Source organism: Chelonia mydas, chromosome 5, assembly GCF_015237465.2.
Source record: "Chelonia mydas isolate rCheMyd1 chromosome 5, rCheMyd1.pri.v2, whole genome shotgun sequence".
Taxonomy (NCBI): domain Eukaryota; kingdom Metazoa; phylum Chordata; order Testudines; family Cheloniidae; genus Chelonia; species Chelonia mydas.
In genome coordinates, this window is record NC_051245.2 from 21,810,714 (window position 1) to 21,837,252 (window position 26,539).

The following is a 26,539-nucleotide window of genomic DNA, read 5'->3' on the forward strand; positions in this document are numbered from 1 at the left end:
GCACTGTACAAAGAGATGCACATTGTGTATCTAAAGTGCTCTTATGCATTAAACACCAGGCACCCTTGTCTAGATAATTAAAAACATTTCACTGTTAAATTTTAAGATATTCTGAAAACCTTCTGTCCCCCAAAAATCGGTCCAGGGGAGACAACAATCGTCGAATCGTGGAAGTCAATGAATGGCTACGCAGGTGGTGTCGGAGAGAAGGCTTTGGATTCTTCGACCATGGGATGGTGTTCCAAGAAGGAGCAGTGCTAGGCAGAGACGGGCTCCACTTAACGAAGAGAGGGAAGAGCATCTTCGCGAGCAGGCTGGCTAACCTAGTGAGGAGGGCTTTAAACTAGGTTCACCGGGGGAAGGAGACCAAAGCCCTGAGGTAAGTGGGGAAGTGGGATACCAGGAGGAGGCACGAGCAGGAGCATGTGAGAGGGGAGGGCTCCTGCCTCATACTGAGAACAAGGGGCGATCAGTGGGTTATCTCAAGTGCCTATATTCAAATGCACAAAGCCTGGGAACCGAGCAGGGAGAACTGGAGGTCCTGGCAAAGTCAGGGAATTATGATGTGATTGGAATAATGGAGACTTGGTGGGATAACTCGCATGACTGGAGTACTGTCATGGATGGGTATAAACTGTTCAGGAAGGACAGGGAGGCCAGAAGAGGTGGGGGAGTTGCACTGTATGTAAGGGAGCAGTATGACTGCTCAGAGCTCAAGTATGAAACTGCAGAAAAACCTGAGAGTCTCTGGATTAAGTTTAGAAGCCTGAGCAACAAGGGTGATGTCGTGGTGGGAGTCTGCTATAGACCACCGGACCAGGGGGATGAGGTGGACGAGGCTTTCTTCCGGCAAGTCGCAGAAGCTACTAGATCGCACACCCTGGTTCTCATGGGCGACTTCAATCATCCTGATATCTGCTGGGAGAGCAATACAGCAGTGCACAGACAATCCAGGAAGTTTTTGGAAACTGTAGGGGACAATTTCCTGGTGCAAGTGCTGGAGGAACCAACTAGGGGTGGAGCTCTTCTTGACCTGCTGCTCACGAACTGGGAAGAATTAGTAGGGGAAGCAAAGTGGATGGGAACCTGGGAGGCAGTGACCATGAGATGGTCGAGTTCAGGATCCTGACACAAGGAAGAGAGGAAAGCAGCAGAATACGGACCCTGGATTTCAGAAAAGCAGACTTTGAATCCCTCATGGAACTGATGGGCAAGATCCCCTGGGAGAATAACATGAGGGGGAAAGGAGTCCAGGAGAGCTGGCTGTATTTTAAAGAATCCTTATTGAGGTTACAGGGACAAACCATCCCGATATGTAGAAAGAATAGTAAATATGGCAGGCGACCAGCTTGGCTTAACAGTGAAATCCTTGCTGATCTTAAACACAAAAAAGAGGTTTACAAGAAGTGGAAGATTGGACAAATGACCAGGGATAAGTATATAAATATTGCTCGGGCATGTAGGAATGGAATCAGGAAGGCTAAATCACACCTGGAGTTGCAGCTAGCGAGGGATGTTAAGAGTAACAAGAAGGATTTCTGCAGGTATGTTGGCAATAAGAAGAAAGCCAAGGAAAGTGTGGGCCCATTACTAAATGAGGGAGGCAACCTAGTGACAGAGGATGTGGAAAAAGCTAACATACTCAATGCTTTTTTTGCCTCTGTCTTCACGAACAAGGTCAGTTCCCAGACTAGTGCACTGGGCAGCACAGCATGGGGAGGAGGTGGCCAGCCCCCTGTGAAGGAAGAAGTGGTTCGGGACTATTTAGAAAAACTGGACGTGCACAAGTCCATGGGGCCGGATGCGTTGCATCCGAGAGTGCTAAAGGAATTGGCGGATGTGATTGCAGAGCCATTGGCCATTATCTTTGAAAACTCATGGCAATCGGGGGAAGTCCCGGAAGATTGGAAAAAGGCTAATGTAGTGCCCATCTGTAAAAAAGGGAAGAAGGATGATCCTGGGAAGTACAGGCCGGTCAGCCTCACCTCAGTCCCTGAAAAAATCATGGAGCATGTCCTCAAGGAATCAATTCTGAAGCATTTAGACGAGAGGAAAGTGATCAGGAACAGTCAGCATGGATTCACCAAGGGAAAGTCATGCCTGCCTAATCTAATTGCCTTCTATGATGAGATAACTGGTTCTGTGGATGAAGGGAAAGCAGTGGACGTGTTATTCCTCGACTTTAGCAAAGCTTTTGACACGGTCTCCCACAGTATTCTTGTCAGCAAGTTAAAGAAGTATGGGCTGGATGGATGCACTACAAGGTGGGTAGAAAGTTGGCTAGATTGTCGGGCTCAACGGGTAGTGATCAATGGCTCCATGTCTAGTTGGCAGCCGGTATCTAGCGGAGTGCCCCAAGGTTCGGTCTGGGGCCGGTTTTGTTCAGTATCTTCATTAATGATCTGGAGGATGGTGTGGATTGCACCCTCAGCAAGTTTGCGGATGACACTAAACTGGGAGGAGTGGTAGATATGCTGGAGGGTAGGGATAGAATACAGAGGGACCTAGGCAAATTGGAGGATTCGGCCAAAAGAAATCTGATGAGGTTCAACAAGGACAAGTGCAGAGTCCTGCACTTAGGATGGAAGAATCCAATGCACCGCTACAGACTAGGGACCGAATGGCTAGGCAGCAGTTCTGCAGAGAAGGACCTAGGGGTGACAGTGGACGAGAAGCTGGATATGAGTCAACAGTGTGCCCTTGTTGCCAAGAAGGCCAATGACATTTTGGGGTGTATAAGTAGGGGCATTGCCAGCAGATCGAGGGATGTGATCGTTCCCCTCTATTCGACATTGGTGAGGCCTCATCTGGAGTACTGCGTCCAGTTTTGGGCCCCACACTACAGGAAGGATGTGGAGAAATTGGAGAGAGTCCAGCGAAGGGCAACAAAAATGATTAGGGGACTGGAACACATGAGTTATGAGGAGAGGCTGAGGGAACTGGGATTGTTTAGTCTACGGAAGAGAAGTATGAGGGGGGATTTGATAGCTGCTTTTAACTACCTGAAAGGTGGATCCAAAGAGGATTGATCTAGACTATTCTCAGTGATAGCAGATGACAGGACAAGGAGTAATGGTCTCAAGTTGCAGTGGGGGAGGTTTAGGTTGGATATTAGGAAAAACTTTTTCACTAGGAGGGTGGTGAAACACTGGAATGCGTTACTAGGGAGGTGGTGGAATCCCCTTCCTTAGAAGTTTTTAAGGTCAGGCTTGACAAAGCCCTGGCTGGGATGATTTAGTTGGGATTGGTCCTGCTCTGGGCAGGGGGTTGGACTAGATGGCCTCCAGAGGTTCCTTCCAACTCTGTTATTCTATGATTCTATGATCCCTACTGATCTGCAGCCAAGAAAGTTACTAGCTGGGAGTGACCACAGGTGGAGTTGGGAATTTTGCTCTGCCGAACAGAATTTAAGGAATGTTTTAAAGATACTTGGGGCAAATTCATTCCTGGTGTAACTCCGCTGACCTCCTGGATGAATTTGGCTGACTGGCTATTTCAGTGTTCGATTCCTTCACATTTGCATTAGAGAGCTGTATTCTAAAGCATAATGATTCTTATTATCTGGCATTAATTTGTCCAGTCACTTGGAATTCATTGAATTGGAGGGTCTCAAGACTCCTCTAGTTATTGCTATCAATTGTTGACATACGCTCACCTGCCAACGGTTTAAATGTAAGGCTTTTAATATAAGGAGATGGTAACACTATGTGCCTATAATATGCAGCAACTTTCATGCAAGGCTCTTGTCAAGGTTTCTCTCCCACTCTGAACTCTAGGGTACAGATGTGGGGACCTGCATGAAAAACCTCCTAAGCTTATCTTTACCAGCTTAGGTCAAGACTTCCCCAAGGTACAAAATATTCCACCCTTTGTCCTTGGATTGGCCGCTACCACCACCAAACTAATACTGGTTACTGGGGAAGAGCTGTTTGGACACGTCTTTCCCCCAAAAATACTTCCCAAAACCTTGCACCCCACTTCCTGGACAAGGTTTGGTAAAAAGCCTCACCAATTTGCCTAGGTGACTACAGACCCAGACCCTTGGATCTTAAGAACAATGAACAATCCTCCCAACACTTGCACCCCCCCCTTTCCTGGGAAATGTTGGATAAAAAGCCTCACCAATTTGCATAGGTGACCACAGACCCAAACCCTTGGATCTGAGAACAATGAAAAAGCATTCAGTTTTTTTACAAGAAGACTTTTAATAAAAATAGAAGTAAATAGAAATAAAGAAATCCCCCCTGTAAAATCAGGATGGTAGATACCTTACAGGGTAATTAGATTCAAAACATAGAGAACCCCTCTAGGCAAAACCTTAAGTTACAAAAAAGATACACAGACAGAAATAGTTATTCTATTCAGCACAGTTCTTTTCTCAGCCATTTAAAGAAATCATAATCTAACACGTACCTAGCTAGATTACTTACTAAAAGTTCTAAGACTCCATTCCTGGTCTATCCCCGGCAAAGACAGAATATAGACAGACACACAGACCCTTTGTTTCTCTCCCTTCTCCCAGCTTTTGAAAGTATCTTGTCTCCTCATTGGTCATTTTGGTCAGGTGCCAGCGGGGTTACCTTTAGCTTCTTAACCCTTTACAGGTGAGAGGAGCTTTCCCCTGGCCAGGAGGGATTTCAAAGGGGTTTACCCCTCCCTTTATATTTATGACAGCTCTTCATCAAGGGATGGAGACATTTTGCAAGCATTAATGACTTAAGCCTGGGATGAGCTAAGTGTTAGTGTCTGTTTTACACCTAGGTATATTGAGACAAAGGCAGGTCAAATGACTCACCACACCTCACACAACAAGTCAGTGGCAAAGCCACCAGGGCCCAGGTCACTTCCTCTCCTCTTCTTCTCACTCATTGTAACGCCCCAATATCTACCGCCCTAAGGCTTCAGCCAAGGCAGAGAGAGAGGAAATGAGACCAAGAGCCCTAATTTTGTTTCTTTAAAGAAAAGAAGAGAACTGGATTTTCGAGGAATGGGAATGGGTGTGGTAGAAGGGTTTGCTCTTATCCTCCCCTCTCATCTGACACTGGTCACACCTCGCCTGATGAGTTCCTGGCTCACCTCCTTGTTTGAGCCCTGTTTTAGGGCTGTCAACAAGGGACAGTGATTGTGTAACCCTATCCAGCCTCTCCCAGTCTGTTAATCAGCCTGCTAAGCCTTCTTGCTGTTCACGCTCAGTGCCTTCACTGATGTCATTCCACAACACCTGGTTGCCACACATGGCAGCTGGGTTGGCTGGAGTCCAAAGGTTTTTCTTTACTGCAGAGCTAACGCAGGCTCTTACCTGGGTGTTGTCCCTAATCTGGCTCCCATCCACACACAACACCCTCTCAGCCGAGTGTGGTGGTGCTTTACACCTCAGCTAGCTTGTCTGTCCTGGGGCACAGGCTAAAACTCAAGTGCAGTTTACACTCTGGGAAGGGGGAGGAGTTGAGTGGTCAGGGTAGGATAGATATTTCCCAGGAGCCCCAGAGGAAGCACAGATGCTGGCAGGTCTCTGAAGCTCAGGTGGCCAGTGGGACTCCTGAGGGACCCTCACCAGGGACACACTCTTTATGCTTTATTGGGCCCTTTGTACTTTTATCCTTTGTTTCAAATTAAAATATCTGCACTTCCCTAATCAATTAATTTATGGCCTGGAGGTGTGCTAGCCACTATTTTAGCTATTACCCAAGGATTGAACCTGGGACCTCCAGAGCCGAAAGCACGAGTTGCTACAGCTTGAGCTAAATAACAAGGTTCTGTGGGAAGGGGTCTGTAACAGATCCCCAGCCTTTGTGGATTAAGCATAAGAGGGACACATAACACACACTGATCCCTGGGTTATACAAGCTTGTTATCTTGGGCTGTGATCTCTCATAAGGCCTGAGTGGGATTGTGCTACCACTTGGTTGGGAAGCATTTAAGAACCATCTAAATGCTTCAAGAAGTGACAGTGGTGACTCTATAAATGAAATCCTTCTCTCTGTGTAGGTATTAAACCAATGCCCCAGCACAGATTTGGGGCTACGTTCCGCCAAAGATGCCATTTTTAGATTGAGAGCTAGAACTAAGTCTTGACCACTTGTGAGCATTAAAATTTCCCTTGCACTTTTGGCAGGAGAGTTCTAGGTGTCTTAGAACCAACGTCTCTATAAATTCAAACTAGTAAGTAAAATTCTGCCAATCTCAAATTTCATCTGGACGAAGGAGCTGTGTAGTATTAATATGCACTGTTCAAAAGCATGGAATGTTTCACCCCATTGATGGTCCCATTTGAGTGATGGATTAATTAATTTCCCCTGTATAGATTTTATTTTAATTTGTGGCCTGGAGGTTACTTTGGGCTCTTTCAGGATCCCAACTGCTATATAAATGCCACTCATTATAGTCATTACAATGACCAGTTCTTCAGTTTATGTTCTGAACAGGAAAAAATGCGTGTAACTGCAAAGGATCGACATGAACAGAATATAAAAACGTCTTCTGTTGCTTGGGTAAAAAAAAAAATCACTTGTACTGTCAACAAGCCTCTTTATTAAATAATTTAGTAAGTAAAAAAAAAATATCTGCAAAGCCAGCATACACACATGCCTCCCCACTGAGTCAGCTGGACCTGAGACATGCACTAAACATGTCAAGTAAGTGAGTCCCGGATCTAGTTCACTAACTTTTATATCTCCTAGCCAGAAACTGCCTGTTATACAAATTGGTGCCAAACCATGTGTTTTTGATGTTGACTGTTATCCTCTTAGGGATTAACTACACTCACTGACCTAATTCATATTTCACTTTTTGGATGGATTGGGATAATTGTCCAAAATGACCTTGGTTTTCTCCATCCATAACTCAAAAGCCAACTTTTCCTTACAACTTACCTTTTTCTGTCTCGGTGTAAAGTTTTGTGTGGACGGATGTTTAGGGAATGGCAGTGCTAGAAACAAGATCCTCCCACCATCAATGTTCCATGTTACCTATAGTAGTTTTGAGGGGTTCCTTTGAGAACTGTAGACTAGTTGATTTTGACATGTTTGACTGGACTGATTTCTAATAAAGATGCTTACATATGTCTTGGTGAGTAAATGTGCATGATTCCAAGCACTGGATTGCTGACTTGATATATTTTTTTATAAATTTTGACAACTCATTTACATGCTAGATATCCTCAGCCTAGTTCTTCAACTGGCTCATCCCAGTTTCACTAGAGCTATCCTGAAAGCTGCAAGGTTCAGGGTCAGCACAACTTTGCAGTCAGGATGTTGCACTAGTACATCATGGTGACATTGAGTCCCACTGGAGAAACCGTTCAAGGTGGCATCTCTGTCTTGATCCCAGCCCTACTACTTATTGGTTCTGCCATCCGTGGTACAATCCACTACAGGCTGAGGCTATATGAGATACTCTTAGGAGAATTCTGCGCTACTGCACATGTGCAGAATTTATGTCCCTCACAGATCTCTTTGCTTTCTCGCAGAAAAATGCAGGGAAGCAAATGGAAGCTCTAGAGTGCTCATGCAACCCTCCCAAGCAGTATGTTTTGGGTGCCAAGGGCAGCCGGCAGAAAGGTAAATCACTGTGGGGCAGGGGGCAAGACTGGGGAAGACCTGGCTGGTGGCTCCAAATCTGCACCATTCTCAATTGCTAGTCCCGGCTGGGTGGGCAGGACGGGACTTCCCTCTTCCCCTGCATGGCACCCCGGGCTGTGTCAGACCCACTCCCAGATTTCTTCCCCAGCTGTAGAAAGCTCTGGAAACTCCCTTTCCCCCTGTGCTTCCTGCATCCATTGGTCCTCAGCTGCAGGGGAAGGGATCATTGTACAGGGAGCTGCTCCCCCATCCACCCAACCCCCATGCATCCAGCCCCCCCCCCAAGCCTAACCCCTCCACCCCCACACCCAGAACCCCCAGACAGCCACCCATACCTGTATCCCCACCCCACTGAGCCCCACTCCCCCAGCATCTGGACCCACCACACCCAGACCCCCTGCCGAGCTCTATTCCCCCCACAACCAGCCCCCTCCTGCTGAGCCCCAAACACCTTCACCTGGACCTCCCTGCAGAGTCCCATTACTGTTGCACCCAGAACCCCCCAACAAACCCCTGTGCATCCAGACCCCGCCCCACACCCGGATCTCTCACTGAGCTGCCCACACCCAGATTGCCCCCCAGAGAACTCTCTCAACCCACACCTGGATCCCCACAACACTAAGCCTCTTCACACTTGGATCCTACCTTGCTGAGCCTGCTTGCCCACAACTGGTGCACCTGACATGGAGGGGCAGGGCCCTCCGGAGTTTCTGGGGCAGGCCTGGTCCTCACACTGTGTCAGGATTGGGTGCAGCCTCACCCCTGAGTCAGTGTCCCGGGCAAGAGCTGCACAGTGATCTCCCATCTCTGTGCAGTCAGTGGTCTGTGCTCCCCAATGCCATGCTGGACCCTCCACACTTATTTGACAAATAAAATTTGCAGAATTTTAAAATATTGTGTGCAGAATTTTTAATTTTTTGGCACAGAATGCTCTCAGAGTAATGAGATAAAGGCAACCTAGATAGGCAGGGCCTAGGCATTAAAGCTCTTGCACATGCCTCTGTTAGAAGGCCTTGTTTCCTGTTTGCTAACCTTTTCCTCCAGGCACACGTGCCTTATTCTCATACAACAATTCTAAGTCAGGAAAGTCACTCCTGATCAGCCAGCATGTTTTGCTGTAGACAAGACTTAATTACCAATGGAGATAAGCACACACGCTGAAGTGTTTGCAATACCCACCAAATCTGAGAGCAAGTTACTTAGTACAGGATTTGATGCCAGGCTTCTCAATTGGGAACAAATAACTGGGCAACCAGCCCATTCAAAGAGCCATATTTACTGTAAATAATTGCACGTAGTAGCACAGAAAGGACTTGTCATTTTCTTGGATGCTGTTTGTTTACAGCCAGCATTGCTGTCCTATATGCTGTTTTCATTAAATTAATATTACCTCTAACAAGAGCTGGTTAGAAAATGGAATTTCTGTTCTGTGGGAAACTGCAACATTTCCAAAATTTGTTGTTCTCAATCAGAAAGAAAAGCTAAAATGTCCAACTTTCCCACACAACAGAAATGCCTAAAAATTTTCATTCTAAACCATCAAAACATTTTGTTTCAATAACGTCAAATTACAGAATAAAAATAACACATTAAAATTAGCATATTATAATTTAAAAGTTGAAATGAAATAAAATTAAACAGGAAAGTCCAAATGAATATTACCAAAATGTAAGGAGAAAGTCCAAATGACTCGCTTAGACCTCCTTTCACCAAAATGTAGTTGAAATTGACATGTTCCTGCAAAAGTTTCCATTTTGACAAAACTACATTTGGACTGGCTGTACCTGTTCTGTGCAGGCTCAAGCCCTAAATGTTGTGTATTTGGAAGGAATAAAAGGGGAAAAGATGATGCCGCTTGTCAACACAGCTGGGTTCAAATCCTTGTAAGTGGAACTGGATTACATGGTCTTATCCTAGTCCGTGGTGGGCATCTGTCTATATCTCAAAGCTACCACTGAATTTGATTTGATTAGCAATCTGTTTGGATGAGGTCTGTGGAATAGCAATTGCTGCCATTCACACATGATTTTAAAACCCTGCTACGCTCTATTTCATGAACACAAGCCTCCCGTGGCTGTGATTCATCAACACTGGTATGTTTAAAGGTATCCTAAGAAGAACTGCAGCTGTATCTAGTCTCTAATTTACACCTTTAAAATGTACAATGCAACGATGTGACTGACAAAATGTTTGTACCTTTTGCTTTAGTTGTAAAACCGTCTGCTTTATCTGGTGAAATTCCTTACAAGAGGCACAACAGGTTCCTGCTTTCACCACGTTGTCAGCCTTCTCAGAAAGCCCGGCTAAAATTAAAACAATTTCCAATACATTTTAAAAGGGAAGAAAACCCAAAGGAAAGAAAAGCATACAGCAGTTGCAAAAGCTACTGTGCCACAGAACAGCCTTTGCGGTTTTTATGCTACCCAACAGTGTGAAAGGAAGAGAGGCTCATGCCATTACCAGCTTTTCAATTATGAATCACAATGTAAGGCTCAGCAATTTCACAGAGGCAGTACAGGCCACATTTTAAACGCAGCTGTTTCCAGTTAACAGCCCAAAATGCCCTTTTCCTCTTTTATATCTGAAAATGTTTACACTTGTACTTTTATCTGTGCATTTACGCTAGGCCAGCCCTATAGATCCAAAATGATTTACAATCCCCTCCAACCGCCACTTTTCAAATATTGTAAATGACACTCAAACCCCATGCAATGTGACAGTCTTATTCAATTTGCACAAAACCAGCCTTTATCAACACTGATTATTCTGCTGTGCAATGGAGCTCCAAGAGCGAACAGGGCTGAGAATTGGGATTCGTGGTAAAGGTTTACAGCCAAGTTAGAGAAAAGGTCACTATAATCGTTAGGTATGTAAGAATGAATCTGTTGCGGAATCTGCAGAATAACCCTGAAAATAAGCATTTCAACCTCATTATTGTTGGCCTCACAAAGAGCTAATCACTTTAGCATGACAAACAAACAATCATTGTTTAAATAGTTGTCCCACATGTAGGCTTGCGTAATGATCATCCACAAGAGCCAATAGTAGGAGGGTTCAAACGCTGGACCTTCAGAATTATGGTACAGACTTCTGCGACTGGAGTTAATGGAGGAACTCTGGTAGCAATAGTAGCTGCTTGCCTCTAAATGGACCAGCACACTCAGCTATTGTGTTATACTTGCTCATTTGAAAACATACTTTAGTATAATTGTTTGGGTCATGTTTTCATAAATGTGCACTGCTTTTGAAAAATAAAACTGCAACACTAGATACAAACAGGCTTTCTTTTAGTATAGTATTAAGGACATGACTTTTGGTTATATATATATTTACTGTGTGCAATGTAAAAAAATTCACATTCATCATGTTCTTCTGTAATACATAAGGATATGATTCTGTCACCGAGGTCATGGGTTCTGTGACATTCTGGGCCCTCCGTGACTTCTTCTGGGCCAGGGCTGGAGCAGTGGCTACCAGAACAGCTGACCGGTGGCCAGCCTCGGGCTGCCGAACAACTGACCAGCAGTCACCCCAGGGGCCACCGCAACAGCTGGCCAGCGATCAGCGCTGGGGCTGCTAGAGCAGTGGCAGCCGGAACAGCTGACTGGCAACCCAGCCCCTGGGCATTCAGAACAGCAGTCGGGGGGGGGGGGGGGGAGAACCGCTGGAACAGGTGACCTGCCGTCTGCCCCAGGGCCGCCAGAACAGTGGCTGCAGCCAACCTCGGGACTACGGGAACAGGGACAGGTCGCGGGCTTCTGTGAATTTTTGTTTATTGCCCTCAACCTGTCCCTGACTTTTACTAAAAATACCCGTGACAGAATCTTAACCTTAGTAATACACCAGGATACTAATACAGCTTCACAGGCAATTGATTTTTCTGTAGGATTATTCTACCAGACTCCACACCCAGGAAGCCTTTTGGGATCCACGGCAACAAGTAGTTCTGCCTTTGAGAGAGAGAGGTTTATTTTTCTTATCTTGGCATGTTAGATCAGAAACATGGCCTGTACTTCCTTGTCCTAAAGTACGAAGAGGAAGATGATAAAGAGGAGGTAAGGTTAGCTGATCATCAGTATTAAGGGTATCAGAATTAGTCATGAATAGTCAAAAGATTAGGAGATTCAGACAAGCATCTAAGCACTCATATGCTTATCAAGTGCCTCATCTAACACTCACTGTAGCCAATATGAGTCTTTTCACTGATTGCTTTGGGCATTAGAACATCCCTCAAATACTCCTCTGAATTTTATTTGGTCCTTTTTTTGGCTAGAAATACCAGGCTCCTTTGTGAGCTTTCCAGTGCTTCCTAATAGTGTACAAGATGGTAATACCAGGAGAACAGCTTCCCTCATCATATTCGCCACAGATTCATCAATTTAAGACCAGAAGGGAGCATTACATCGTCTAGTCTGACCTCCTGAATAATACAGGCCATAAAATTCACCCAGTTACCCCCTGCACTTAGCCCAATAAGTTGGGTCTGGTTAAAGCATATCTTTGAGAAAGGCACTTAGGCTTGATCTGAAGACATCAAAAGATGGAGAATCCACCACCTCCCTTGGTAGTTTGTTGCATTGCACGATTACAAATTTGTGCCTTGTTTCCCATTTGAATGTGTCGGTCTTTAATGTCCAGCCACTGGTTCTTGCTGTGCCTTTCTCTGCTAGATTAAAGAGCCCTTCAATACCTAATGTTTTCTTCCTGTGAAAGTACTTCTACACAGAAATCAAGTCACCTCTTGATCTTCTTTTTGATCAGCTAAACAGACTGAGCTCTTTAAGTCTTTCCCTGCAAGGCATTTTTTCCAGACCTCAAATTCTGCACCTTCTCCCAACTTTTCAACTTCTTTTTAAAAATGTGAATATTTTCGTGCCAGTATTTCTAGACAAAAGCAGGAATTACAGAGACATGCATCATTTTAAAAATAAAAAGATAATTAGGCTTGTCTGTTTTTAAACTACAGTAAAAATGTTGGTTTGGAACAAGTATTAAACCAAAGTCCCTTTCAATTTTTATTTTATCCCAATGAGTTCACCCCCCACACCCCTGATGACTGGACTGTGTTGAGAAATGTTGCTGAAAGCAACAACAGTCAGAGAAAAACTGCCAGCTTTCTCTGCTGTCTTTAACCCCATGCAATCCCATTGGAACCAGTGGGACTGAGCGGTGTATAAGAAACACTGAATTTGCCCCTAGTTCTAATACATAATCCAGTTCATCTGTACGACCGATGTAGAGCAAAGGTCCGTGCATCAACAAAATATGATTGTAATAGTTGACTGCAGCCATCAGTGAGGTGGTCTAATAGTTGGAAAGGATCATGCTGCAGAGAATTGTGTGAATCTAGTTGGATCCAGTAGTCTCTGTGACCATCAAAACACAATCCAACACGCTGGTGAGAACAAGGATAAGATATCTCCCTATTTCCCAACTTGTGCACGGCAGGATTCCCCTGATGTACACCAAAGGGAGGTGATGTTCTGACCATGAAAACAGTCATCCATCTCTACCTTGTGACCCCAGACATCAGATCCAGAATGTGTCCACTTCTGAATAGAACCAGAATCCATCTGGGTCATGCCCATTGGTCAAGGAAGCAATGAGATTCTGAGGCAGTCATCATTGGTGCAGATACTGAATTCAGGCAGAGTAAAACTTGGCAACCCCAGGGTTCACCAACACTTCAGTGGGATGTTTAAATAAACAGTTTGCATTGTATAAAACTTGAATCTGGGGGCTAAACTACTTGACAGAGTCCCTTTGAACCTGTCCCATCTTAGAAGGCCTCCTACAGTACAAACAATTAAGTCCAGCTCACATGATGTTTTGTTGGCCTTCTTCAGAGCCCTTTACCTCGTTACTGGTGAGCCCTGCAGCTGCTATTGATAAGAAAACTGCTTGGAGAGGCAGTATGTTTCTTTAGCATATGCTGGAAGTCATGATCTTGCTTATGCTGGAAGAGAGAGAGATCCTGCCAGGAGGAGATCTCTACAGGGAGCTGTTCTGAATGCATTCTTTGCACAGAGATTATTTAGTTTATCATCTGTGTTGTATTATCTGGGCTCAGACTGCAGAGAAGGTTTAGTTTGTCCACCTTTGAGTGTGTAACTGTATTGTCTCTGTAATGTGAAAAATGACTGCTGAAGCAGCAAGGATGCAGCCCCTTTTGGTGCCTGATGTACAAATCCACAGCATATTTAATCCAATCCACTGCTAGTAGGATAGGGCCAATTCTTCTGGCATTGCAGAGTAAACAATTATTAACTCTCTGTGTAAGGTATGTTATATTTGGAATTATGGTGAGATGTCAGATTTTTGTCTATTTTTATGTTGTCTCAAACAAAATATTATCAGAAAATTTGCCTTAGTGTTCCAGCGACCAATATAATGTGACCCTATTTTTCTTTATGAGGTTATTACAACTTAAATGTGTTGCTGTTTTAGAATGGTGCAGGAACTTACATTTACCACAAGGTGGCATATAATTTATAGACCTGGAAGTCACCTGCTGAAAATCCTCTTGTTCTGCGTGCTCGCCAGTATTTTGCAGGCTAGTGTGCTTAATACAAAAATATGTAGGGCCAAATGCTGCTCTCATTTACATCTGAAATCTGTAAAATTATTCTAGATTTACGCTGGTGTAACAGAGCAGAATGTAGCCCTTAGATTCTGTATGCTGCCTCTCCAACTGCTGCTGGTAACTGTTTGAGAGATGTGTCCTACGCCACACAGGAGACATGGATTATAGTGGAAAGAAAACTGTGTTACAAACTGCTGTTTGCAGATAGCTGAAGTTCATTTACAAATGCCTAGAATATTTTCAACAGTCAATAATCCTGAATGCTATGGACATTCCTCTGTCAGAAAGCTTGAACTACAGAGGAAATGTTAATTATAAATATATCTGCAAGGGTTTTAATGACAACACACTTTTTGTTAATGACCTCTTTATAAATAAAACAATTATAAATGTTTGAAAGCTACAAAGAGAAACCTGGGGCTCCAGATACATGTTTTCAGTGGGACAAATAAAAATTACAAAATGTTTGTGCCTATTGTCCAGCTGGGGTTTGGAAAAGTCAGTGATATAAAATGTACTTTCAGTCATTAATAGGTGAACCAACTGTAACCTATCGTTCATCAAAAGATGTTTTCAGTTTTTTTCTTTTTTCCCCCCTCTGTTACTAACTTTCTATATCTGTGATTAATTTAAATTATACCAACGTTTATTAATTTAAAGGCATTGGATGATGGCAAACACTTTTATACTTAATACCAATGTTCAAATAAAACAAAAAGCCAAAAAGCTCAACATTCTATATTTATTGGAACAAATTCTGATCTCTATTGCAACAGTGCCATCCAATTAACTTCAGTGCCATGGAATTCAAGAACTCTACAGTCACAGATGGAATTTAGCCTACTGGTTTAGATTATTAAAACATAACTTGACTATCCAGGTATGATTTTGGTGTGTGCCTGAAAGCTCAAAAGCACTAACACTGGGCCATCTGCTAATCTCATTGGTATTAGTGTAAATACAGACTAAAGCCACTTTAGCGATTTTGGATTTATGGAGGTCAGAATCTGGCTCATTTTCCTCTAAGTGAGATCCCACACTGGACTAAATTCTATTCTTAGTTACCCCTGTATTAAGATTTGGCTTATTATTATTATGTTAGCTGCAAGTATTTTATGTGTTTCAGACAAAGTGGTCTAAATTAAGTAGTAAGAGCTAGATTCGTTATTCACCCACTCTTCCCCTCCGGGGATTATCTTTTCCACATGCTTCAAAATACTAGCTTTTCATTTTCACTCCTCTCACATGCAGACATTACAGTTCATTAAATGCTAATTACAGGGAAAAGGTAGCTCCAGAACAAGCCATGGGAATTGCCCTGGGAACTCAAGAGTACAGTATCTCAGGGGCAGTAAAAGGCTTATGCTCACATAGATTTTTTTACATTGTTACATAGTGGTCTAGTTGATGAGAACCTAGGTTTGCCATGAATGTAAAAACATTTTTATTAACACTACATCAAGACCACTGAATGAGGTACACATATCTTCTGTATGGATCACATTATGAGACAGTACCTGGTTGCCCCCTCCCATGGCTAAAGGAGAAGAAATCACCAAGAGGTTCTCCTACTGGGGTTTTCTTCCCAGACATTCCATCAGCCAGAGGGCCGTGTGTTTTGCACCCCTGCAGGACAGTGAGATGCTAGCCCCAAAACCCTGTGGAGCCCCTGAGAGGTTCAATGGGAGGCCAGGGCCATCCATAGGGGTTTTCTAGACAGTGACTGTTCCTAGGAGCACCATGGACAGAGGACTATGGAAGCATGGTACAGCTTTTGGATAGTTCACTTGCTTTTTAGTAATCTAAAGTCAATGGGCCAGATTCAGTTCTGTTACCCCAGGGCACCTGAATTTGGCATTGGCTGTATTACATTTCCACAGCTCCCTCTCTATGATGCATCAGTTTTCTTAGGCTATATTTGGCCCAGGATATTACTGCACGCTAGTATATACCTTTGTCTCCTTTGGTGCAAGTCCTCCCATCATCTTCTCGGATATAGCCTTCATGACATTCGCATCTGTAACTGCCCAAGGTGTTGACACAGATTTGAGAGCAGAGAGTCTCATTGTTTGTGGCACACTCATCGATATCTGAAGTTGAACAAATGTTGAGAATCCCCCAAAAGTTACAGAGGTTCAGAGATCAAATAAGATATTTCCCTTACTGGTTCCATTATCTGAAGGGATTCTGAATGGATGGTCAAGCAACCACAGAACTTCAGGGGGCCTGGGCCACAGTTTCACATCAATTATATTATAATTATTAACATGCATGGCCCTTTACACATGACTACCTCTTGACAGGTCCTTGCATCAAAACTTGATCCTGAAAACCTTGGCTCATGTAAATACTCACCCATGCAAGGTAGCGCTACTGAGTTAGCTGGGAGTGGTATAAATCCCTGAATTAGGAGTTACAATCTGAATTGAATCTCAGAGGTTTGCTTTCATAATTTAACATAATTTCCCTGGTTTTCAGTTTGATGTGAGAATCATGCCCTGTTTCATTGCCAAAGACCTTGAATACTGCTCAGAGACTGCACGGGGAAGGAATTAACAAGGGGGGGGGGAAACTTATACAGCTATTTACTTAAATCAATTAAAAGCACACATACTAAAAGAATGAAGGAAAGTAAGAGGAAAGGGTCTAGCACTATTCAACTTCTTCTTTGAAGAATTTCTAAAAAATTGAAAAAGGACACAGCCTTAACCAAAGATAAATGTGACATGTTCTTCATACCCACCTAGGCAGTAGGGTTTCTCTCTGTTCCTGTGTCTCTCACGGTCATACCGGTATCCAGGATAACATGTACAAAGGACACGTCCAAAGTTATCTGTGCACTGCTGTTCACACGGAGCTTCTGCACACACATCGTAGTCTAAAGAGAGAAAAGCGTGCTTAAGGGAAACATTGGAAGCAGGCCCATGTGTTTAGGACAACCATATGATTTGATATTTTATCTCATCTTATGTTATTGTTCATTAACAAAGTCCGACTACATTATCACAGCAGATGGAAGAAACACAAGTGAGATTGTCACAAAACGTAACTAATGTTTTATTGGGGAAGTATAATTCCTAGCCACAGCTTTTCTACAGGTCTAATAATTTAAGAAAGAGACACTTTCTTTGTGTTTGTACAGCACCTTGCACAATGGGATCCTAGCACAAATAAGGCTCCTAGGTGCTACAATTTAATAAAATAATAATTAATATGCTGCTTTGGTTGCAGAGAATTAGTAATTATTCTCAGGGAAATATTTGCTTTTTTTCCCCTCCCCAAATTCACAAGTGACAGAAGCAACAGCTGCTGTGTAATATACTATACAATAGCTTACAGATAATTCAGTGGCAAATACATTGAGAAAACATTTCAGAAAGAAAAGTTAGTTAAAATAAATACATTAACTGCACCAAACCTACCCTAATTGCCCAAACAAAGAGCACATAGTTAATGAGATATCACCGTTTCTAATAATATAAATGTGCTGACTAGCATCTGATACTAAGCCTCTTACCAGAGTGTAGTGGAGCTTTCCACTTGGCCCTCTGGGGGTATAGGCTGAAGGCCAAGTGAAGCTTTCATTTGGGCTGGTAACCATTCACTTTGCAGTGAGGATGCAGGCTAAATCACACCAGTGATGATAGTCATCCAGTGCCTTCCCACAGTTCCCCCCAGAAATCCAGAACCATAGACAAATTCTCCCACAATTCACTGGGAAGGAATTACAGAGTGGCTCATCTTACCATAGCACTAAGATCCATGGGATATGCCCCCAGAAGTCTGAGTGTCATATACAGGTGAGTGCAGTACCAGAGAGGACACAATGATTTAGGTAGGGCTTTAGAGTCTGGATGCTAATGCCCTGGTGAGGCTAACAATGCTCAGACCAAGATGCCAATCACCCAAGTTAACTCTGCAGTAAAGACATTCCCTCAGTGTGAAGGTTGATTAGCTGGAGAAGAAGGGGAAACTGAGGCAGTGGCAGGGCCCAAAGCAAGTCTGGATAAGCGCTGCTGCAGGCCCTTAGAGTTTATATCAAAATTCATGACAGTGTTGCTTTATATCATTTAAAAAAAACTTCTAAACGTTTAATTCAGAGTTTATAAAAGGGCCAGTCCACTGTTTCTAACCTTTTAAAAAATGTTATTTTTAATTGTTGCTTGTATTATTTTGGCAACAAGGAGCTGTAATCGTGGTCCAGGAACCCACTGCATCAGGCACTGTACAAACACAGAACAAAAAGACAGTGCCTGCCCCAAAAAGCTTGCAATTTAAGAAAATGTAAATCTAAGTAAAATCTAAATGTTTTTGCCAACATTCCAACACTCTTTGCATATATACCGTACTTTAAAAATTATTGATTGATTGTTGAAGAAATATTCTGATTCATACTAGTGACTAGCAGCCACCTTGTGAATTGCAGAATTTTCCAAAAGATCAAATGTCATAACAAATTACTGATAGATGGTAATGCAGGTTAAGCCCCATCACAGTTTCAGACTTAACTGCACTTTGCTCCCATTCCTGGTCTTCCTTGAAGGCACCCTCTTAAGGTCTCAGGCTCTCAGCCATTACTTGTGTCAGACAGAGAGCTGCACTTCTCTTCCCGCAGACCAGGGGTTGAGGCTTGTAGCCCCTCTGCACCACAGTGTGATTTCCCCAGCAGGTCTGACCAAGGTCTGGCCCATGTGGTTAACCTCTCTTCAGGGCTACAGCAGTGTACACCAGTTACCAGCCAGTCTTCATACAGCAAAATACTTTCATTCTTAGAGTAAAAGCATTACAGAAAAAACAAATGAAAGTTCCTATATACATGAGAAAAGCTTACCCAGAGACCACCCATCAGTCCTATGGGGTCCCAGTAAGCCAAAGTCCTTCCAACCCTTCGGCAAGGGTTGGGACCCCCCACCACCACCTTGGACAGAGGATCCTGTCCACTTGCTGAATCAAAGGAAGGACCTGTGCCAGTTCAAGCTCATCCTTTTATACCCAAAGCCCTTTCTTTGTTTCCTAGCCTCTGGAAAAACCCCACTTGAACCAGTATATGCAACCAGGAGGCGCGGAGGGGAGAAGCTCTCTTAAACGGGAAGAGGCAGAGGAAATAGGAAGGGGAGTTGTGGCACATCACGTAATGTGTTTCAGTGGGCCTGATCAATTCAGTGTGCCCCAACTCACTGTGTTTATAATCTGTATCTAAAAGATATCACGTAATATGTCATTGGAAACTCACTGATCATTAATATTATTTCATGATTTATATATGGGGTGTGAATTAAGAGTTATGGATATACGCAGGAATGATGACTAAAATTTGCTTAAGCCAGGCATGTCAGGTGGAATTGGTAAGCAGCTCTGCCCTAGATGAAGGAATGCGTATTTGCTTCTCTGACCAGCACGATCATCAGGCAGAGACAACGAAGGGCCATTTACATATTAGATAAACAAAGCTACCGATCTATCAAGAGGGGGAGGAGATAGCTTCCAGCAGAGAACAGAAACGTTTATCTGTGCGATAAAGTCTGAACCTCTGCACGATTAAGTTCAGGGGGATCTGAACCTCAAATGATAAGTAATTGAATCAACTGATTGAAGACAATATTACTGTATTATAAACGTTTATTGAGTGAGATGTTTTATGAAAGCAAATGACACACTGGTGATTAATACCATCGTAAAATGTGTGCATAAACACTGCATAAGGAATTATGGATTTCCATTGATATTAGGCTTTACAGTCTGTGTCTAAACAAAAGGAGAAACAGGTCTCGCCCAGACAGGAGGGAATGTCACAGCTATTTACCTGTCTCCTATATCAATTAAGCATGGGGGAATCAAAACAATGGAAGCCCCATTTACATACAGGGTGATGGGAAGCTCACAGAAAGGGGAAAACAGAATGAGGTCATCCTGCCTCTTGAAACAACGTCACTGAACTTTGGAAGACATAAGCAAAGACGGAAGCCATCTTTGGCATCCATCACTAGACAGACACAAGGGAACAGAGCTCTTGCAAGCTGGGAAAGATGGCTCTTGCATGCTGAGAAAGATGGAGGAGTTGAAGTCTCTGCAAACTGAATATAGGCGAGAAACCTGCTTAGGCAAAGACCTTTCACCTAGGAAGACAAGGGAAGCCAGCATCTTGTACTTCTGTGGAAGGTCCTGACTGAGGGAAAGTCAGCCATGGCTGAGAAGAAGGAAGACCAATGAGAGAAAGCATCTTGAACAAAGCCTGTACCTTACTAAATTTAGTTGTAGACTTTTAGATGCATTTTCACTTTTATTTGCTGGTTTCCCTTTCTAACTTTATTCCTTTTACTTGGCATCACTTAATCTATGTCCTCTTGTTAATACATTTGTTTTATTTTAACTATAAACCAACTCAGTGCTGTGTTTGAAGAGCAGAAGAAATTGCTCACCTTGTGCAGTAACTGTGTTTCTTCAAGATGTGTGTCCCCATGTTGCTCCACTTCAGGTGTGCATGTGCCTCTCAAGCCCTTAATCAGAGATTTTCTGTTGGCAGTGTCTGTTCGGCCCATGCATGTGCTATACGACCTCATGGTGCACGCCAAGTATATGGAGCCACAAGGGTAAACGGCACTCAGTTCCTTCTCTATTTGAATGTCCAACAAAGAATGGTCTGAAGCAGAGGGGAGGAGGACAGGTAGTGGAGCATCCATAGGGACACACATTTTGAAGAACCACAGTTACTGCACAAGGTGAGTAACCTCTTCTTCAAATAGTGTCCCTATGGGTGCTCCCACTTCAGATGACCTCCGAGCAGTATCCCCACATGAAAAACCCCCTTGTTTGACAGTCTCTTGGATGAGGAGTACTAGTGGCACCTTAGAGATTAACCAATTTATTTGAGCACAAGCTTTCGTGAGCTTATGCTCAAATAAACTGGTTAGTCTCTAAGGTGCCACTAGTATTCCTTTTCTTTTTGCGAATATAGACTAACACGGCTGCTACTCTGAAACCAGTCTCTTAGATGGTATCAAAGATGGTAACACCTGTCCTTTTGGGGAAAACAGAAGAAGTTAGTTGAAATGGGCTGGAGATTGTTGTTCAAGTCCAATCCTCTTTCATCTCAGGTGGTGTTCAGGATTCAGCTGGAGCCAGAGGAGGAGCAATGTCATCGTGGTCCCTCTCTCTTGCCTGGTGTGGTCAGGGTTAGGACCAAGAAGGTCTGCGTTCACAGGAAGCCACGATGGTGAAGCTCACTCCCATAGCTAATTTCTGCCCCTGCACAATCTCTTTAAGGACCCTTAAGGAGCTTCGGAATTGAGTCTAAGATTGAAGACAGTACAGCACAACCAAGCATCGCATCAGATCTGGTGTTGTGGACCAAGGCATTGTGTTTACAAAAAGTATGCACTGAAGTCTGTGTAGCAGCTTTGCATATCTGAGACACTGGAATGTTCTAGACTAAAGCTGTGGAAGTTGCCTGTGATCTGGTAGAGTGTGCTATTATCCTTAGGGAAAGTAGAGCACTAGTTGTGTTATAGCAAGCGATGATACACCCAGAGATCCCCCTTGAAAGTCTCTGTGTAGAGATTGTGGACTCCTTGGATCTCTCTGTGATAGAGACAAAAAATCAAGGTGATTTCCAAAACTGCTTGGTCCTATCTAGATAAGAGACCAATGCCCATCTAACATCTGTCTCATACTGAGATATACGTGGTTTAGGGGAAAATACTGGTAATGAATGGCCTGGTTAATGAAAATCCAACAGCACTTTAGGTAAGAATTTACGGTGGCCATTAAGAGATCTTGTCCTTGAAAGATATCATAAATGGAGGGTCTGCCATCAAGGCCCCAGTCTCCCCAAGTCTGTGAGCTGAAATGATGGCTACTAGAAAGGCCATCTTCATAGATAGCTGAAGCAGAAAGCAGGTTCAGCCTATGGCAAACAAAGGTCCCATGAGGTACTTAAGTACAGGTTGAGATCCCAAGTAGGAGTAGGATCCTTAAACTGTGGGAGAGGTTCCCTAAACACTTAATAAATCTTGAAGACATAGGGTGAGCAAATATGGAAAACCCTTCCAGTGGGGGATGAAGTGCTGATACTGCAGCCAGATGAACCTTAATAGAGATAACTGATAACCTGATTTCTTCAGGTTCAGCAGGTCCAAGATGACGGAAAGCAAAGAAAATTCAGGCACTACACTGTCACAGTGACAGTAGTACTTGAATCTTTTCTATTTCTGAAGGTAATTTTAGTTGACTCTTTTTCACTGTTTAGTAATACTTGTTGTACTCCTGTTGAGCAGGTGGATTCTAATCTTCTGAATGCCCTGAGGCAGAAGCCCCCTCAGTTGGGGTGAAGCACGCTATCTGCACTCTAGGAGAGGAGATAAAGGATGGTTGAAAGCTTGAATGCAGATTGGACACACAGGTGAAGCAGGTAAGAATACCAAATCTGTCTCAGCCAGCTTGGTACTATAGGGATGACCCTGGCGTTGTCCTGTCTGATCTTGTTAATCACTCTTCATATTAGCAGTATTGGAGGGAATCCATAGAAAAGGTCATAAATAATTCTGGCTGCAGCATGTGGATGGACTGAAGAATGGACAGGTGATAAAGAAAGAGACCAGAAAGGATGAAGCAGAGTTTTTGGCAATGGGAATACCGAGGAAGGAGAATCTGACCAGGGTTTGTCTACACTAGACTCTTATCTCCAGTTAATCTTCATCAAGAAACTCACAGTAGTGAACATATTTGTAAAAGCTACCATGGACACTCCCTGAATGTTTGATCCAGGCTACAAGCATGCGTGCTTTGCTTTAGGCTGAGCCCAGAGAAGGAAGAGAGAATGGAATTGTCAACCATGAATAGTAAGACAGAGAGAGAGGAAGTTCTGGAGAAAAGATGAGAAGTTCTATTTTTGACATGTTTGGTTTGAGAAAGTGGGGCAGAAGGAGATGTCAGAGAGGCAACAATAAAATAGAATTTAGCACTCAGTCTCAAACTGCTTTTCTAAATATCATTATCCCCAGGGTAGGACAAGGTAGAACAGGGAAGGGAGAATGGATGGAAACGACAGGAAGAAGGTTGAAGATCAATGACAATGCCATTGCCTTAGGGAGGAGAGACTATTTAAAAAACAACTGCCCCAGATGGAGAACCAGGTCTTTCTGAGGCAGACATAAAAGAGTAGATGGAGCAGGGTCTGCCTGAGCTCCTAAGCCCTTCCTTGTACTCACTGCTAGTTGCACAGGAAGACGGTACTACAATTGCTTTCTTGGTGTTGTGATTTGCCAGTAATGGCTAAAAGGCAAAGATATACTTTAATAAAGAAGCTAACAACCTGAGACATCTGTAATATACTTATGTGCCTGGGTTGAGATATGCATTTCAAGCACACTCATACTGCCAAGATTATGATGAAACGATGTGTGGGGAGTGGTTACATTTTAACAGAGTAAGTTAAAAGAGTGTTTCCCTGAATCATAGTGTTTCTAGTTTATACACTATGGCCCCAAACAGTTTCAGCTGTTTCCGCTGTTCCTTAGGTCTGTGAAATTCAAGGTGAAACTCAGGTCAGGTTGATATGGGGCCTAATGGAGGATACAAAGAGGGAGGTAGAGAAACCACAGCCAGCAAACAAGTTCATTTAAAGAAAGAAATGCTCCAAGCTTGTTAAGATCCAGGGCCCAGGGACAGCATAACTAAAGTCAATGGAATCATAATTAGGAGCTACTTTCAGGTTCACCTAAATCTGAATAGGTCAAAACTAGAAGCACCAATTCTCTTTTGTTGTGGCTTTTTTCTTATCCATAACCCTGTTTCTTCTCCCACAATCTCTGATTCTTAGTGAATAATCACTACAGACAAAAGCTATTTTACTGGAGACACCATCCTAAGAAAGCCAGGGGATGGATTTGCAGAAAGCCTGCGTTCTTTCCATTCTATATGGTCTCTGTTTCTGTCTCTCTCTCTAGTCTACAAAACCAAAAATTTCTTCAATCCAACATCATGCTTCTACTCAGTCTCGGTCTCTCACACTGTAGCTCACCATTCCTGCCATGAGCTCCCTGCACAAACACAAAGGCAAAGCCCAAAATCAAAACCATTAGCATAAGCAGACCAAGTTGAACTGATCTCATTCAAACATCATCCATTGTTGCAGCAGCTCTGCTGGGTCTTGTGCTGGGAGCACTTTGAATTTCTCACCACATTGACAGCACGAGGATCAATATTTTTAGGAGGTGGCTGGTTTTTGTCACAAAGTGTTGCTATCTGACAACGAACAACTCACTCACCCAGGGGCAAATGGCAGCAAGATCCACAGCTGGGAGGAACCTGTTGGCCAGAATTTATAAGCCAAAGAACAAGCAGTTCACTGGGTCTCTCAAGAACGACTTTACCCTACCCTACCATGACCGTATTCCCTTCAAAATGTTTACATCTCATACTAAGAAAGCTCACTGACCAACTCCATAGTCCCAGTGTGGCATTGTCCTTGTACAGATGTGTTACCCAGCACAGGCTTTTTATTTTCAGCTTAAAGAGTTTGCCTGCAGCAAGAGGATTTTGCAGCTTTGCAGTCAGTCTTAGCTCTGCATATATGGCTTGATCCTGCACCAGGGAAGTCAGTGAGAAGAGGAGATGTCTTATGTGAAGAAGTTTTGTGAATAACTGTTTTAGGGACTGGTCCAAATCCTACTGAAGTTACTGGAGAGACACCCGGTGATGTCAATTGACTTCAGATTGTGCCCTTAAAATTCATGCCTGTCATCCAGTAGCACCGTGTGTTGTGTCCATGAGCTACAGCTTTACTTGCAAAGGCATCTCATTCTTTTCTAAAAGACGATCCAAATTGTGATGTTTCCCTCCATATGCTTTATGGAAGTATGCTTATGAATATGACATTACTGGAATATGCTTTACGCTAAATACCCCTTGTATGGTGTCATTAGAAAGCTTATAATCTACTGAGTGTGTTCACCCTATTTGTTTGCATGTATTATTTCTATGTCTGGAGTTAGGAGAATAAGACATAAACTTGTATCACTGATGTAAACATATTAAGTGGAGGCCATTAAGGGTGCTCCAGAAAGAATCAGTTGTAAATGGCCTTAGTTACTTGAAAGCCTTCCTGTGTACATGTGGGCCAGCCCATGGGGAATGGAAACTAGACCATGTCACCTGATAATGAAATCCATCCTAAATCTGGTACTTTTCCATTTAGAAGGAGGGGTGGGGACCCAGAGAGACAAAAGATTCTCGCCTTGTGCCAAAGCTATAAAAGGGGGTGGAGCAGGACTAAGCGGGCTGCCAGTCATGAGAAAACCACTACTTACACCTGAGATCCCTGCTGGATCTAACAAGGACTGTACCAGGGGAAAGGATTGGGCCCAGACTAGGAAGGAGTCTAGTCTGTGAAAGAAGCTTATTGGAACATCTCTGAGGGTGAGATATTACCTCTAATCAGTTTCTTAATGTATTAGGCTTAGACTTGCATGTCTTTGCTTTATTTTGCTTGGTGACTTACTTTGTTCTGTCTGTTATTACTTGAAACCAGTTAAATCCTACTTTTTATACTTAATAAAATCACTTTTGTTTATTAATAAACCCAGAGTAAGCGATTAATACCTCAGGGACCAAACAGCTGTGCATCTCTCTCTGTGTTATAGAGGGCAGACAATTTATGAATTTACCCTGTATAAGCTTTATACAGAGGAAAACGGATTTATTTGGGGTTTGGATCCCATTGGGAACTGGGTGTCTGGGTGCTGGAGACAGGTAACCTGCTGAGCTGTTTTCAGTTTAGTCTGCAGCTTTGGGGGTGTGGACCAGACTTGGGTCTGTGTTGCAGCAGGCTTGCATGTCTGGCTCAACAAGGCAGGGTTCTGGAGTCCCAAGCTGGCAGGGAAAATGGGCTCAGAGGTAATTTCAGCACATCAGGTGACAGTCCCCGGGTGAGCTCTGTGACTGAACCCATCACACAGATGTTCCAAGACCTTTGAACTCAGGAGATCCAAAAACTGTATTTACAAAATATGGTTTAGCTTCACTCACTAATGCCAGTAAGAGAACACTCCCTTTCCAACACAGCATGAGCTATGCAGAATAATTCTCATTGCCTTTAGGGACAGCCCTGTGTAAGAGGCAATGTCTAAGCTGCACCACCCCAGGAGTACACCCCTCCGAGGCACTATCTTCTCCCAGCCTCCACACTGCTGTTGTTGGGAGAGAAGGAATAATTAGCTGCTGGCCTAGCTGCACTGACTAATACTCCTGGGTGAAATGGCTCTCAACACACATCCAAGGGCAGAATATGGCCCTGTGTGTACACTAATTCATATCACAAGATATATACACCCAGATGTATGTAGGGAGAGCCAAGACCCAGCTTCCTAGTTGAAATATT

At 43.4% G+C, this 26,539-nt stretch overlaps 1 protein-coding gene across 1 annotated transcript in view; it reads right to left on the reverse strand.

Annotated features, from left to right (window-relative positions):
* The window catches only part of CCBE1 (collagen and calcium binding EGF domains 1), a 189,169-nt gene that overhangs the window by 14,930 nt on the left and 147,700 nt on the right, over nucleotides 1-26,539 (reverse strand). Inside the window, exons 4-6 of the mRNA XM_037902772.2 lie at nucleotides 16,907-17,041; nucleotides 16,116-16,253; nucleotides 9,777-9,883 (exon numbers count right to left, since the gene is read on the reverse strand). Coding sequence (XP_037758700.1) covers nucleotides 9,777-9,883; nucleotides 16,116-16,253; nucleotides 16,907-17,041 — 380 coding nt within the window. The remainder of the gene's footprint in view (nucleotides 1-9,776; nucleotides 9,884-16,115; nucleotides 16,254-16,906; nucleotides 17,042-26,539) is intronic.